Raw genomic sequence first — 16,662 nt, 5'->3', positions numbered from 1 at the left:
TTGGTCAGTTAGCCACTACCATTTGCCCGTGGGTGCACGCCAAGAAACTGAGCTAGCGCGGTGGGTTAAAGTTAGGCAAATTCAACAAATCTCCTCTCCTGACGGTAAAATACACCGATGAAATGCACAGATGAAAAGTGGAAGTTGAAGAAAATACTAAGCTGTCGTTTTGAAGGACAAAAGATCAAGCGACAAATTTGCCCTGGATGAATTAATCACTGTTTTCCTCGCGGCTAGGATCGGCTGAAGGAAAATCGAGCGAGCGAAGATTTAAGGTACATTTTGTGTGTTTTTTAAAGAAGAGAAAGTCTGTTTGAAATGTAAATTTATCAATTAGCATTGTGTTATTGACTTTTTGGTCAAGCTGATGCTAAATTCAAGCAAATATTTTAGGAAACACGCTCAAATTCGAGACAGCTTTGTTGTGAAGTTTTCATCGCATCGATTAAAAATTTTAGTTGAGATTAAACGGGCACATTACGCTGGAATAAGCGGATTTCATTTGAGTACACAAACATTTGGGTTTTCAAATAAATTTTTCAGAAAGTAACTTCTGTGTGTATTATTTTGTTCCCCAGTGTTCATTCATAACAGTCGTTCAGAGAACGGTTGAGAAACAACAGCCTCACCGCCGGCTGTGTGTCGGCGAATTTCAGTTTCAACTTTCTTTGTTTTTTTCATTCAGGTGTCGCTGAGTGGATTTTCCCTAGCGATATCGATACGGGAGTTGTTTACTCACGCAAGCCAACATATCTAGACTCGGCTTGTGTGTAGTGCGGATTGCACTGAAGCTAAGACGCTTTCGCATTTATTGGCTTTTAATCCGGTACGGGTTGCACCACATATCTCACAACTATCTCACGAGTATCTCACAAGCTCTCGCAAGTTCTCACAAGCTAGTATTTATCGGCTTGAACTATCAGTGTGAGTTACACCTCAAACTGAAAGAGTTATTGTACTCTAAAAAATACTTGCATTGAATAAGAGTCTTGCATTCTCAAAGGATAGTATTTCGTATTCTTACTGTTGTCTGCTACTAGCCGCCAGCATGGGAACAACAATCGAACAATACCGGTCAAGGATCAGCTGTCACAACAATTTTGTCAAAGCCAAGGATGCGTTTTCCCTTGTGCGAGGGCGATTTCGGAATATGATACTTACGATGTTTTACTTAAATGTGTTTTACTTGCCAACATTAAAACAGGTTGTTGGACGTTACAAGTCGTGGAATGAGGTGACGTTTTGGTTTACACCAATGAGGTGCTATAATGTTTACATCCCATTGCTTATAAGGCAAGCAAATAATGTGGAAAATCCAGGTCCTACAATATTTGATATCATTGATCCAACAGCCACTGTGTGACAAAGATTAAAAGCATTATTTGCATAATTATCAAATACTAATTTTCTTTGAATTGGAGGTAGCTGGCATAAATCACCAGGCCCTGGTTGTTCAAACGTTGATTTATGCCAGCTATCCAACGTTTGAACAACCGGGGCCAGGAGCAATAACACTTATGTACCAGCAAAAGCTGTGAGTTGTTAATATCAAATATCTCTTTTAGTCGTTGATGAATATGGAGGAGAGTAGTGTTACCAACCATTGAGATCTCATCTATTATTATTGCCTTCAGCTCACACAGTGATAATCTCATTTGTGTTCTTTGCTGGTCAGACATTGCAGGTAGGACATCACCTGTACTTTTAGGTATTGCTAATGCTGTGTTAATGATTGTACCATCAATGTCTACTGCCGCTACTCCAGTAGATGCTGCTAGTAAGACTGTTGGTTTCCCAGGATTCATTGGAGCATGTGTACAGGTTTTTACTACAGTGTGGTAGATTGTTTTAATCGAATGATTTTTCCCAGCACCACCACCTCCAGTTATAAACAATAAACTGGTTCAACATATGTGACTTCAGGCTGTTGAGGTTTATCATTTTATTTCTAGTCCATCAAAGTACCCTGTTGTAAGCTTTTCGTTGCATTTTATTTAATGATCTAACTGATTGATGTAATTGATCATCAGATATTTCTGTTAGCTGATTATACATTATTATTGCTGATGGACCGGGATTTTCAGTAGTTTGGGAATTTGGAGCAAGCTCTGAGGGTCCTTGTTCATTGAACACCTCATCTTCTAATGATTCATCTTGGAATTCTAGTTGTATTTCAGCATTCTCTTGATCATTTATGGGGTCATATGAATGTATGACAGTGCCGTGCTTGTTTCTTAGCCTTTCTAGAGCTTCTGTTACTAGTAAATAGCTGATAGAGAAGATGTAGTGTGCAGCAAAAGTTTCTAAACTGTGCAAATGGTAATAAGAGAAAGATTAGCGACGAGTGATCGCTGTAAAATTCTGAACAGGTCCTGAAATTTGAAGCATACTGAAGGAACCCATTTCAGTGCTGCACTGTTATGGCAAATTTTCAACCAATCACGCATGGTAAAAGTGACACCGCACTTACCAAATTCTATAAGGGCCCAATGGATTTAAACTAAGCATAAGACCCCAAGTACTTCCTCTTTCGCTTTCGGATCGAACGATTAAGACAACGGGCCAATACTAGGGGGATAAACACCTTATTAAGTTACATGGGAAATTTCCCTTAAAATGTTCTTTTGCTTTCGGTCCACTGAAAACAGTTTATGCTTGTCGATAAAGTATTTTAAAAAAATTAAATATCAGGGATTTGAAAAGGACACATTTGACTGAGGCCATTTTGATAAAGCAGTAGTGTTAAGATCTAAACACCTAATCATTAGTGTCGTATTCTTCGGGGTCATCCAACGAGCAAATTAAGCAAAAAAAACCTTTGAGGGACATTTCTAGGCCCCTTGTAATGTTATAAGACTGTTTAAAGAGATGCTTTTATCAGCTAGAAAAATTTAATCTGTTGGGATTTCCTACCTAAAAGTTGAAGTGCCCGGAAATTTTAGGGAATGAACTCTTCATTTCAGAAATTGCTAGATGGACGTTACCTTCGAAGAACTAGTCAGCTATTTTCGCTTACCCAAAAATGCTAGGTGACCTTCTTAAGAGCCAGTAAGGGACTATTTTCCCCTGAAGCATATCACCAAATGTCTATGCTTCAGATTAAAGAACAAATACACATTCTCAATGCTAACAATAATTTTTACAAGGAAATAGACCTATTGTAGCAGTGAATTTTCGTGGTAGAGATTGCGTGACCCTAAGGCCACTTGAAAATATATCGCGTATCAAACCATTTATTTACTCTTTTCACTGACTTCCGTTCGAAACGGAAACGCACCTTATCACCGATAATAAAGAAACGTTTCTAGAAAAAAGCTAGGTATCCGATCTGGAAATAATATTGAATTATAGAAAATACTCACCCTCTATAGTGCAGTCGACAACTGCAGTTCTTCTTTTCTTCTTTTAGGCCGTTTGAATCCCCCGCAAGCTAAAGTAGTTTCAGTTATGGCTGCTACACCACGCTATTTATATTGTCGGTGGTTCTCGGAATAGCATTTTCCTCACTTGATAAAACTAGTTATAGTTGTCACTAAATCTGCCCCCGACCTTTTAAAACCCGAATGAAGACTCCTTGTGATTGTCCATGTATTTGCCATGAACCTTTGAAATGCAGTTTTCGTATTAGAGTTTCTGAGTGTAATTCTTTTGTTCTCTTTTGTGTTTTCTCAATTATTACACTTTGTTTCCTGGGTTAATGAAAATCCTCATACATGACATGCCTAGGATGGACGATTGTTTTTTATACATCTCATAATGAGTTCAACCAACACTGCAAATGTAATAGAACGCGTGTTAAACAGCAAAACCATCTTTAATTATCTATTTGTAACTAAATTTCCTATAACTAATGTGTCGAACGGATGCTTTGGCTTCGAGTGTGACATTCTTGAAGTAATATATCAAACATGAGATGCAGTGTTTCATCACCAGATGAAACACCGAGAAGAGAGTTGAAAATACGACGCGCAGCGGAGTATTTTTGACGAACTTCGAGGTGTTTCATCTGGTGATGAAACACTGTGTCGAATGTTTGATATTTCTTCTCAAACAAAATCATTTTTGAAGGAGAAATTAAGGATGCAAATACTAAGCAGTGTTTCATCCGATTTCCAAACACTCATTAAACATTAATTTCCTTTGTATTTTCTTAATGAATTATTAATGAGTTTGAGAACGCAACGTCGAACGCAATAAACTGATATAAATGATTTCGCAATAAACTAACCCTACAAAAATATGGATCACTGTTTTAAGTTTCTCACCTTTGAGATGTTTCCCAGTTCATTTTTTCTGGCATGTCCTTGTAGCAAATAAAATAATCGGGATTTCGCAGTAAACTAACCCTAAAAACACATGGACCACTGTTTATTAAACCCTGAATACCTTAACATAGAACAAAACCCGGTTATTTCACGATAGCACCTTTCTTGTCTTTGACTGGGTTTTGAGAAATTTGAGCTATTCCTGATGTGGTTTGAATCGAGTTTGTCGATCTACGTTGACAAAACCAGTTCAAAGTTCTGTCGATCCACGTTGCTGATTTGTGTCTGACAAATCAAGTTCTTTAATACCAAACAATTGCAGTACTGCTGAATAACTTTTTAACTCTATAGAAATATGTATCTCGCAATAACCTTCGCGAAACTCGGTTTGGTAACGGCACTCAAGTTAAGCCCTGTCGGTCGGGGTTACGAACTGGACGGGTGACCAACCGCGAATATCGTGTTAAAGGTCCATACGCTTTTCTTTCTTTTCTTCTTCTTCTTTTTTGCGTATTATGTATTGTTATTGTTAACAGTGTATTGAAAAGCACATTTAGATCATGTGCACTTGAAACCTTATCTGTTGAATCTCTGTTTCGTGGCCAAATCATTCAAGTTGATACCAAAATGTAGTAAGGATTGTTGGAAGAGAATTGCGTTACATTGTATTCTATTGCGTTACTCGAATACGTAAATCGGAGAGTTTCATTATTTGATTGACACTTTGTATCGAGAGTTTTTACTTTGCACATGGAACTTGTAGTGTCTAGCGTCTCGATCTCTCATGTAGAAAGCCTATTCATTCAGAGAAATACGGAAATCTGTTATCTAGTGAGTTCTGAGTCCTTTGCGGAATTAAAGTTCTGGCCCCGGTTGTTCTAACGTTGGATAGCGCTATCCCACGGATAAATCACTATCCAGCGGATAAGTATTACGGAAATCAATTACGCTCGCCGCTGGATAGTGATTTATCCGGTGGATTGCGCTATCCAACGTTTGAACAACCGCGGCCTGAAATCATTCTACACAAGGATGACTTATGATGTCTTAGGCATAAATCATGGTAATGGAAATGGTAATGAATTTATATAGCGCATTTTCTATTGACATATTCAAATGCGCTTTACAAACAAGTGATCTTTGGTTGAGATCGGACATCAGCATACCGGTATACACCCGCTTACTGTTACACAAACTGATCTTTGTTCGTCTGTCAAGGACAACTAAGCCACCCAGTTTCTATGGATACCGCTCAATACAAAAAGGCAGTGTACAGTGCAACAAACAATCAATGCTACCTGTACCCACAGTATCTGCCGTATGGTTTTAACAAAGCGACAAGAATGGATGCCTTTGGTTTTACCGATTTAGACAAATAGCTAAGACGTTAGTTTTCGCAAACTCTTCATTAAACCTGTTGCTGTACAGCTGGAAGATCCGAGAAGTGAGGCAATCCGTTAAAGATACAATAAGACAACTTGTCTGCTCATCGAGCTAGTTTATTATTTATATCAGCCACTTATTTATTTAATGCTGGTCGGACTGTCTAGAGTATCTAGATGACATTATTATCTTTGGCCGTACACTGCAGGAGCATAGGGAGAGACTGTCACTTAACGCATCACCCTTAAGAGAAGCAGGTCTGAAGATTAACCCAGAGAAATGCAAATTTTTGCAGGGAAAGGTTGTTGTGTTAGGTCATGCCGAAAAAGTGCATAACCTAAATAAGCGCATTAATTCTTAGGTTTATACTACAGGGCCCAGTTGTTCGAAGGCCGGTTAGCGCTTAACCCGGGGTTAAATTTAACCTGGGTTTCTTTTTCTTGCGTTCTTTTTCTTGCGTTTTCGAGGATAATTTTCTCTGTCATTTTTAGAGCTTCCAACAATCATCTTATAGACAAAAAGAATTAAAACTGAAATGCTTTTTAAGCTTTCAAATCTGAATTAAAATCTCGCACTAACCTTGGGTTATCTTAACCCAGCTTTGAACAACTCAGCCCAGGACTACAGCTCTCCATATGACATTTTACTAAGCAAAGTTAACATGAAATCTCTATTCATTAGACGCCTCCAGAACTTCATGATCACCTTATATAAGAGTCTGTTCTTTACGAATTATCCAGATTATTTAAAAGATGTGTTCACCGTACGATCTTCATCCTACAATTTGCGCGGAAATCATATCGTGGCCCTTCCCAACCCAAAAACAATCACTTACGGTCTGCACTCTTTTTCATACTTAGCTAGCAAAATATGGAACTCTATCAACAAGTGTCTATCCCAGACACTTACAAAACATTAAATTTTCTAGAATTCAAGCAGGAGATCTTCAGATATGAAGCTTTTCCACAGTAGATTTACAAGTTATATTTCCCTTTGCATGCATAATGTTGTATATAGTTTATAAATAATATTGGAATTGTAATATAGCATATTTTATTTTATTTTAACTTATTTTCTCGAATACATTAGCTCTACAGCTACTCTGTAAATTTCGAGCATAAATAAAGTATATGTTATATGTATGTATGTCATGTCGTGTCACGGGAGGGCATATCTACCGATCCAGAGAAAGTAAGAGTCATAAAGGAGTGGCCGGTGCCGGTTGATGAGGGTCAGCTCAGATCATTTCTGGGGACTGCTGGTTACTATCGTGAATTTGTGCCAAACTATGCCCACATTGCGTCCCCTCTGCACCGTTTATGCTAAAAAGGGAACGGAACCGTTTTAGATGGACAGCTGAATGCGAGGAAGTCTTCTTGGACATTAAGCGCAAACTGTCGAATGCCCCCATCCTTTTTTCCCCAGGTGAGGGTACCGTTGATCCTGGACAGTGATGCCAGTCACAGTCGACTAGGGGCGGTGTTGTCTCAGGTTCAGAGTGGGAGGGAACGTGTAATAGCATACGCTGCGCGTTCACCATCAAAGGCTGAGAGGAATTACAACACCCTCCGGAATGAACTGCTTGCCCTTGAGTGGGCAAAGGAGAACTTCGAGACATTCTTCTATGGTGAACATTTTCTGTCCAGGACTGATCATAGTGCTTTGCCATGGCTAGAAAACTTGAAAAATCCTAGAAGACATGTGGCCAGGTGGCTTGAACGACTTAGTGACTTTGATTTTGAGGTGGAACATAGTTCGGGTCAGTTGCATGGTAATGCAGATGCATGGGTTGTCCCGTCTTCCCTTCGACGATTGTAGCTAAGTGTATTTTCACAATAAACTCTTATTGTATTGTATTGTATTGTATTGTACGAGGATGCATCAGTTAAGGACACGAGATATGCCACCCTGATTCAGTCCGTGAATATGGAGCTCGTCAAGGGACAGTCTATGTGCGACTTAGAACCAAGATCCTGCTCTTTCGCAAGTTGTGAAATGGCTTAAAACTTGTGTCAGACCCCTTAGAGGCGACGTGGATGAGGGAGGGGGGGACACAAACTGCTATTTTACTGGTCACAGAGGGGAAAAAGAGCAAAAACGCCCATACTCATTTAAGAAGACGAAACAATTATTCCGAACTGAAATACTCTATAACGTAAACGTAAAGGTAATGGTTTTAATTCCAAATCAGTTGTATTTTCATCTGACATTTCCGCCACACCCAAAGAACCTGGTTAAGTGACGTAGGGAAGTAAAGGTGCTCAACAATGCGAGACTAAATATTATTTTTAAAAAAACTTTGCGGTGCACCCTTTCGCAAACCTTATGAGAAATGGTACACCCTTCATATAAGGAAGAGAGAGGATATCAAAAAGAAAACAAGAAATCCCTGTATCTTCTGATATAAATTCAAAAAGAGATAAACATAATTAAAGCCGTCAGACTGCCAATCGTTGTTGAGTTCCATAAGTGAACGGTAAAGGGTATGCACCGGCATGTTCGTCTGTTAGAAAATAGAGACAGCTATGTCAAAGATGGAGTACCTCTTAGAATATCAGTTGCTTGATTCTTGAAATGAGACGTGATTCCAATTTGAGTATGAATCAGTGGGCTGTGAGATACGTGAGATGCTAATATGATATGGTTGATATTCACTCGCTAAGAGGGCTATTGCAGATTAAAAGTTAAACACGTCGGGCCAACATTTTAACTCCGTTAATTATTTGGAAAAAATCCCTCATGGTTTGCCCACTGATCAGGAAAAATGAATTGACTTTCTCATGGTAAGTTAAGGGGACCTTTGATGGCATGGCGAGTGAAAGTACCTCACGACAGGATTAAGTCCATTTCAACTCGAGGCAAAATCTTGGAAAATTATCGAAATATTGCTTCTTCAATAAACGGTCCTGAATTTTCTCATTTTTTAATTTTATTTATTATTAATTAATAATAATTATTTTATGTAAGTTTTATTTATTATTACCTCTGAAAATTCCCCGTGGGGAAGTGGCAATAACGTATGTATGTATGTTAACGTCTTCTTGCAAACAAAATTCACTGATTTATTAAGACACGTAATTGAACTAAAAACACTACTGACATAATATTCAACTTTAAATCTTAAAGAAAATCTTACAGAAAATGTATGGTTTGTTGGAGTTTTTTAAAGCACGAGCGCCATTGATAATGATTTCACGCGCGCAGACAGGTCTCTACTCTGGCTGATACCTGATACAAAAAACAGTAACTTCCAAAAGTGGGACTTAAATAAATTAAGTAACCCTAAATGGAGCTAGCTGATCCCATCCCCAAACGCTTGCTGGGAACTGTTCCCATTCATGATAGTATTACCCATACCTCTGTATTGGTATTGGCTTTAGTAGAACTTCGAATAAGCAATCACAACTTAATGATAGAATTGGGTAGATACAATCAAACTACGAAGGATAATAGGCATTGCTCTTTTTTTGGGTCCTCTCTAATAGAAGGCGGAGTCCACTTTCTTTTCCACTGTCCTAAATCACTCTATGATAAGGAATAATTTTTACAATATAATCAAGACTCTGATTCAAAATATTATCCATGCAGTTACCTGTAAACGTTTTGATCAATGAGCTGATGAACTCCTCTAATTACTTTATCAATATACAATTCATAAAATATATTTCAGCTTGCTTTGATGTTCGTATTAACAAATTATTACCAAAGTAACGTAATTTCCCTATGATGTAATTTTGATTCTTAAAATAGCTTTTGCAATATACTGTATGAACTTGTATGGTCATGCAAATAAAGCTCGTTGTTGTTGTTGGAGGCAGGTGGTGGTTGTGTGTGCTTACTTGGTGACTTTGGTGATTTTTAGCCAATAATTATCAACCAGGACCAGCCATACACAGTCTACACAGTATATACAATGATTAAAAAATAAATATTAGAAAGGTTGACTTAAAGTTCGTGTAAAAGGTACAATAGGGACACGTCAGTTTAGCCATCACACCATCATATGCAACTACTTAGGAGCGCTGTCACTTGGAGAATGACCAGTGACATCTCCAACTGAAAAGGTTGACAAATCGTGACTTCGGAATCTTCCTTGATGAGCGTGGACCATCTACTTGCACGGCCAAAAAAATTTTGAAAACAGTCTCTTATAAGGTAAACGAAACTCGCGATTTAAATAGCCATAAAGGATTGGATTCATAGCAGAGTTGCTATAGACAAGTGTAGATATGACAAGAACTACAACAGGAGTTATTAACTTCTTGAAAAAGGCACTCAGGATGACTGCAACCATGAATGGAATCCAGCACAGATAAAACGCGCCTACCACTATTCCTGGAAAAAAACAAAGAGATGCATTGTAAAAATCATCGAGATTAAAATTATCTTGAAGTGGTAGACACAAAAGGTGCTGCAGCGTCCGGCGGCAGCGTGGCCCGGCTATAATGGTCAGCGTGCGGGGCTTCGGCACGCGTTCCTTCCCCACGGAAGTCTGCTGAAAAAACCACGAAAATCAACTTTCAAACAAGTAAAACCAATTACGAGCTGCCATTGACATAATAATCCGAATTAATTTCTGACCCTTTCCTATAAAGTGTCGAAAATAAATGTCCTTCCTGAAGGAAATGACAGGCCGGTTTACCGTACAGTCAAACCTCGTCAGTACGGACACTCAGTCAGATAGCGACCATGCATAGAAAGTGTCCGTATTAACGGGGCGTACATATTAAGTGGGTCGATTTTAAAGAAAATGTAAGGGCTTTCTTTCCCCAGGTATAAAGCAAACTGTCCGTAATAACGAGGTGTACATCATTCTCTCTTGCGAGGTGTCCGCATTAAGGGGGTGTACCTATAGAGGGTGTGAATTTACCCTGAAGGAGGGTTATAGTACTCGAAACCGTCTGAAACTTTTTGATAATTTGTTACAACATCATCATCCTTCAGTCTAAATTAATTAACTGATGGATGCTGTTACAACCGTCGTCAGCAAGGTTACTCAGTTCTTCTCCTCGAGTAGCAGTAACTTTTCAGTCAAGCTCTCAGCATTTTAAACTAACAATAACCCTAATCGGATGAAGATGATAGGCCAAAATACAGCTGAATTTGTGTAGTTTAGTTAGAATTTCTTTCATTTCAAAATCAACACCACTTGATTCTTTACAGAAAGCAATGAGAGAGACCAAAATGCTCTCACCAGAAGGATCCTACAAATCTAAGATAATTCTCGCCTGAAGCCCCCCGAAAACGGAAGCAACATTGTTCGCCAACAACTCCCAACATTGTTGGATGTTTCATGTTGCGTCCGTTTGCACACCCTGTTGCATGCTGTTGGATGTTGTTGCGTGTCGTTGCGCAAAGTTTGAAACCGGTCAAACTTTTCAGCCAACAACTCCCAACATTTCTTTTGTTCCGTGATCACCGAAGCGTAGCACAACAATGTTGGATCCGTTTGCACAGGTCTTCCAACATTGTTAGGGCCACGCACGTTCATTACTCATGGTTTACAAAGTCTTATGGGTTGTATCCTTCCTACGGTGCACTGCAGGTCCCAGCATTGTTGGGAGTTGTTGCATTCGTTTGCACACCACTGCCAACACGCACGCAACAACTCCCAACATTGTTGGCGCAACAATGCTGGGAGTTGTTGCGTCCGTTTGCACGCAGCCTGAGAAACCAACCGACATCATTTTGCGACGCCACCATTGGTTTCCCCCTCTAAATGACGTGTGAGAAACGAGCGCAGAAATTCCATACTGATGATGCGTCACTATCCAGGTCTAGGTAATGCTTCTGATTGGTCGTGTCGCGTGGGAAATTTTGCTTCAACCAATCAGAAGCGCAACCCAGATCTGCGTAGACACGTTACTGCCAACGAGCAGGCGCGCCAAGACGCGAGGCTGCGAGGGGGCAGCATAATAAAGCCGTGCGCGGAAGTTCCAAGGGAGAAGGAATCTCGAAGCGATGATGTAACATATTAAGGTAGTGAAAAGTAACTGTTATGACGTAATGCAGAACAAAGACTATAAGAAAATATGCTATGTAAAGTCAATGTTTCGAATTCTTTATGCAGTAGCCGAACAGTTTAGTTCACGGTTTGCAAGGCAATTTTCGGTCATGCAATCGAATTGAGTTCAAAATATTTTACCCAAATACACTGCTACCTGTTTATGCCCCTAGGAAAAAATAATAACTCCGCAATATTTATTGTGTCTTTGAAGCAAAATAATTCGGAAGGCTTCCTCGGCGCACCATAAATCTTTTTTTTTTTCTTCCTGAAAAGTAGACTTCCTTAGCCTTAAAAAGAAACCTAATAGAGACATTGGCTGTTTACGCCTCTAGGAAAAAATTATAACGCCGGAAAAATTACTGCCTTTCAAGACAAATAATTAGAAAGGCTTCATTGGCGCACCATAAATCTTTTTTTTCTGAAAAGTAGACACCTTAAGCTTTAAAAAGAGACTAAATACAAATCTATACATTGAATATTCGCGGACTTATGATTTTTCGAGGATTCTAAGTTCGCTTATAGGACAACTAAATTTTACGCAAAATGACCTGTGCGCAACTTCGGGCAAAAACACGAATTTCAGTTTCTCGAAAAATATGCTATATAAAGTCGGTATTTCAAATTCTTTATGCAGTAGAACAGTTTAGTTCACTATTTTTAAGGTAATTTTTGCTTATGTAATCGAATTGAGTTCAAACTATTTTTCGTAAATTCCGGTAACTCATGACATTTCTAAACAAACTGAACAGTGCGCGCGTATAGGTAAAATCTTTGCTCATTGGCACTTAACGATAGCTATAACTACTGTAGTCAGTATGGAATAATTTCTGCGCTCGTTTCTCAGACGTCATCTAGCAGGGGCACCCAATGGATCTGTTTCTCAAAATATCTGTTCTTCAAGCAAATTTTTGCTGGCTGGAAGACTTGGAACGAGTAATATGTCCTTGGAAGGAAACAGTTGCTGGGAGGTAGGCAATTCATGGTGTCTGAGGGGATTTGATTTGATGTAAGGGCTGAATTTTTCCCTATGACCACACCCAAACTGGGCAGTAATGTCTGTACGTACGTCTGCTGGGAAACTTTCTAGTAAGTCAGGTTGCAGATTGTAGGTGCACCTTGCTGGCTCTTAACTCTTCCATCAGTCTTGCTGGGAGTAAGAAACAACACTACAGGTAATTTTTTGCCAGCAATCTCCAAAAATGCTTAATTAAAATGGTTTCAGAAAGCTTTATTCATGCTTTGTTAATTTGTTGTTTTTAGGTCTTTTGCTGAAAATTTCTCTTTGGGTGCCCCTGATTTAGCGGGAGACCAGTGGTAGCGTTGCGAAATATTTGCTGTTTTCTCAGATTAAGATAATTCAAAGTTTTGAAAAATTACTTTGTCAAGTTTATAAAAGGTCTCTGAAATGGAGAGATGTAATGAAAGCATGAAAATAGTGCGTTATCAAAGTCATTATAACACACTGCTTCAATCAACGAATCAGTTTCCAGAATTTGGCACAGAGCAGAAAGTTAAGAGTATTAAATTATATAATAAAAGTTCAACCTGGGCCTGTAGAAGCAGAAGACCTCGAGGGAAAATAAGCAATTTAAGTCTAACTTTTTGACTAGGGCGTGAGCTGAAGTTTAATAGATCGAAGCTGGGCTATTGCCGTAGGCCAGTCTGTAGGCAGCAAAAATGATATTTGTCAGAGTGTTTCGACTGACTGCCTAGCATTGAATAGACATGAATAGATCGATATTCATACTATTATTATATGTCAGCATAAGTTAGAAGAATATAGTTAGATGATCGATTGATCACCTGCTGTTGTATACTTTTAGAAAAGAAAAAAGGTTTCACACAAGCAACGCATTTCAGATGGTCGCGTACGAAGCAAAATGCATGCATGCATTAATACCCGTTGGTTTTTCTCCACTTTTTTCATTTACAACTCCTGATTTAGAAAAATAAAATTTCGTTTAAGCGAGTTTCTGAATTTAGCAGGCAGCGGGACTTTAAAACCAGAGCATTGAAATCTCTAAGGACGGGGTTTTATGACTTCAAATTGTTTAATTGCAAAAACCGAGTATAATTCAGTTTAATTCCAAAAAAGAGTAAGTAAAAAGACTTTTAAAAAATGTCTGAAAGAGATCGGGCAGTTAATCAAAATTTGAAACCTACGCCGCCACAACATTTTTAGCAGTTAATCTGATGAAATTCATTGCATTTTGGGCTGGCGAAATATGATAAAGGAATTAATTCAAGCAGATTTCAATCACCCGAGCAGACTTTTAAAATATAATTTTCAGGACTAAGTATACTGGTCTTGAAAATTATAAACTTTCCTTTTCCTTTAGTGTGGTAGGTTGCTTTCTAAAATCTTCGCCAGGGAAATTCTTTCCTTAGGTAAAATGTATGGTTAAATTAAACATTAAGTACAACTCACCAATGTTCTTCGCGGTTTTCGACTCCTTCAACGCCGACACGATTTCCTCTCCTTCTCTGGGAATCTGCAGAGAGTTCAGTCGACGTCTAAGCTTGCTTGCAGCCAGGAAAATTTTAACGTAGGCATAACTGATGAATAAAGTTGGAAATAAAACAACAACGGCAGAAAAAAATGACAGATATTCGGCGCTCATCGTGTCTGCGAATCTACAAATTCTGTGCTGTTTGCTTCGCTCCTGAGCAGTTTTGTTCTTTAAGCCTACAAATGGTAGGAATGATATCATGACAGCCACCATCCAACCTACTACTATGGCGTAGAAAATTCTCCGCGAGGAGAATTTGCTTTGGTAAAAGAGAGGTACGATGATAGCGCAATAACGTTCAATCGTTAGAATCAAAAGGTTCAGCATCGTAGCTGACAAGCTGAACAAAGTCAGACTCAGGGAACATTGGCACCAAAATATACTTCGCGACCAACTGAAAGCCTGTGCTTCCACTATTCTCAGGGGCAACACAATGACGCCAACAAATAAATCAGCCACTGCTAAAGAAACCAGTGAAAAATTCGCCGCCTTTTGGAGGGAACGAGTCGATTTAACAGCCAAAATCAGCAAAAGATTATCTGAAGTAATTAGAAAACTTAAGGTAACGTAAAGAAACAGTATTAATGGCATTATTTGTCTCTATTTCCACGGCAGATCTCGCTCAACCTCCCGATTAATATTGTGAGTTCGCATTTAAATCAGCCAAATTCTAGGAGACATCATTAACGAAACAATTCAAAGAAATATGTAAAGATTATTGCCCCCGCAAGGATTTCGCCTAGAAGGCGAAATCCCGAGGAGGCACTCTACAGCTGAAATACAGCTATTTCGAGAAAGTTTGTCGGAAAAAATGCGCACGCGACAATCCTGAAAGGTAACATCGGATATGATCAATACCGCTGTTCCTGATGATTGTAGCTGTCGAATTTATTTGTGGTGCTTTCCTTTAGCACTCGCAAACATATGTCCATGGTCTCAAGTGCCATTCTTTCAAATTTCTTTGAAGAAAAGTGAAGTCAAAACCACCCACAAAACCTTTTGGGATTGTTGCGTGCACTTTTTCCGACAACCTTTCTCGAAATAGCTGTATGCAGTCACGGTATGCCAGGGAAAAAATCTCGATTTGCTTGAACAGGGGCCGCATGGAATCGTTGGGTAATGATGACGTTTCTATTGTTCGCGCCCGTAAGTAAGAGATGATTAGGATGACGTAAAACAGAAAATCCCGAAGGGACCGCTTAGGCAGATTTTGTGACATTTATTGTACTCTTTTGCGTTACGTGTTATCAGTGATATTCTGAGGAGCAGCTGTTTTGAAAGTTATGCACTTATCACTGCCCCCACCCACTAGAGGCTGGTAAGTCATCTAAGCACTTGCAAATCCCCACGTATGCCCCACGTCTCCCCGGGGTGGGGGGTTCCAGTGACAAGTGCATTTTGGGCCAAAAGACACTCGTTAAGGGCAGATGAAGTTATAGGGTGCGTATAACTGTGTATATATAAACACTTGGAGAGTTTGCCAGACACGAGTTCACCAATCTTTGATTGGAAACAATTTGCCAGACACTCTTCCTCTCTTTCTGGGGGAATAAGACTCTCAGTCCACAAACTAGCAAGACGAGTGAATCAACGGCTAGCTTGTCACTAGCAGAACGATGTAGTGACGATGGACGATTACAGAAATTCGCCAACAATTAAACTGCGCTGACTTATTCCCTGCTCACAGATGTCCTCCTGTAAAGTTTAAAAACGGACTAGAACGCGCGAGCGTGAATTGACCAAACCTAGATTTGAATTTCTAAGACTTACTTTCCGCAATTAAAATGAACTGTATGTAAAAAGTGAAAGAAAAATAACTAAAACCTCCAACTACTAACTAAATCTTTTCTTATGGTTTAGAATAAACTGTTCTCGTAACTGAGAATGTTTTGATCAAAGCTGTGTAAATCGAACTGAATCAGTGAATGGAACCCTGTGTTTCCTGTTTTTATCTCACCTATTGTATGGAATATGTGGAAATCTTCATTATCATCGGTATATTTCAAGAGCACAACGAACACAACGACCAAGATTACTATTGACCGACAATATACAGCGCGGGGGCAACTGTAATGTCAACTATTACCCGTTCTTATCATTTGCTGGACGCCTTGTTTTTGCTTAATGATATGCAATTTTGATGAAATAAGTCTGAATCTACACAGTCCGATCGTTATAGGTGTTAATTCTAGTGTTTTAATTTCAGCCTTAAATTTTGTTCTTTTTTAGGTGGCAGATTCATTTCCACACGGACATAATTTCAAAAATTGAAAAACCATTCTGTGTTCATTGAACCTAACTACAAATAAAATGTCCCTTCTACGCCATTTCTAAAGATATCTTTTCCGTCATTTCTTCGATTTTTCCCGTCATCCAATGTTTTAACTTAGACTTTTTCATCCCTGGTTATTTCCGTCATCAACATTCCGTCATTATCCCCAATTTTAATTTTGGGAGTTAAATTTTATAAGTTTAATGCCTGTCATTTCCTTTCTGT

At 39.0% G+C, this 16,662-nt stretch overlaps 1 protein-coding gene across 1 annotated transcript; it reads right to left on the bottom strand.

The window, feature by feature from the left end:
• Positions 1–9,580: 9,580 nt before the first annotated feature.
• Positions 9,581–14,756, bottom strand: LOC140932613 (histamine H2 receptor-like). The gene is made up of 2 exons (XM_073382122.1): positions 14,084–14,756; positions 9,581–9,983 (listed from the first exon to the last, which is right to left on the bottom strand). The coding sequence occupies exons 1-2, from the start codon at positions 14,754–14,756 to the stop codon at positions 9,760–9,762; spliced, it is 897 nt and encodes a 298-aa protein (XP_073238223.1). The 3' UTR covers positions 9,581–9,759.
• Between the last annotated feature and the right edge of the window lie 1,906 nt (positions 14,757–16,662).

This window comes from Porites lutea, chromosome 4, assembly GCF_958299795.1.
Source record: "Porites lutea chromosome 4, jaPorLute2.1, whole genome shotgun sequence".
In the NCBI taxonomy this organism is placed as follows: Eukaryota; Metazoa; Cnidaria; class Anthozoa; order Scleractinia; family Poritidae; genus Porites; species Porites lutea.
Note: the sequence above shows the minus strand (reverse complement) of the source record. Positions and strands in the feature narration are given on the sequence as shown.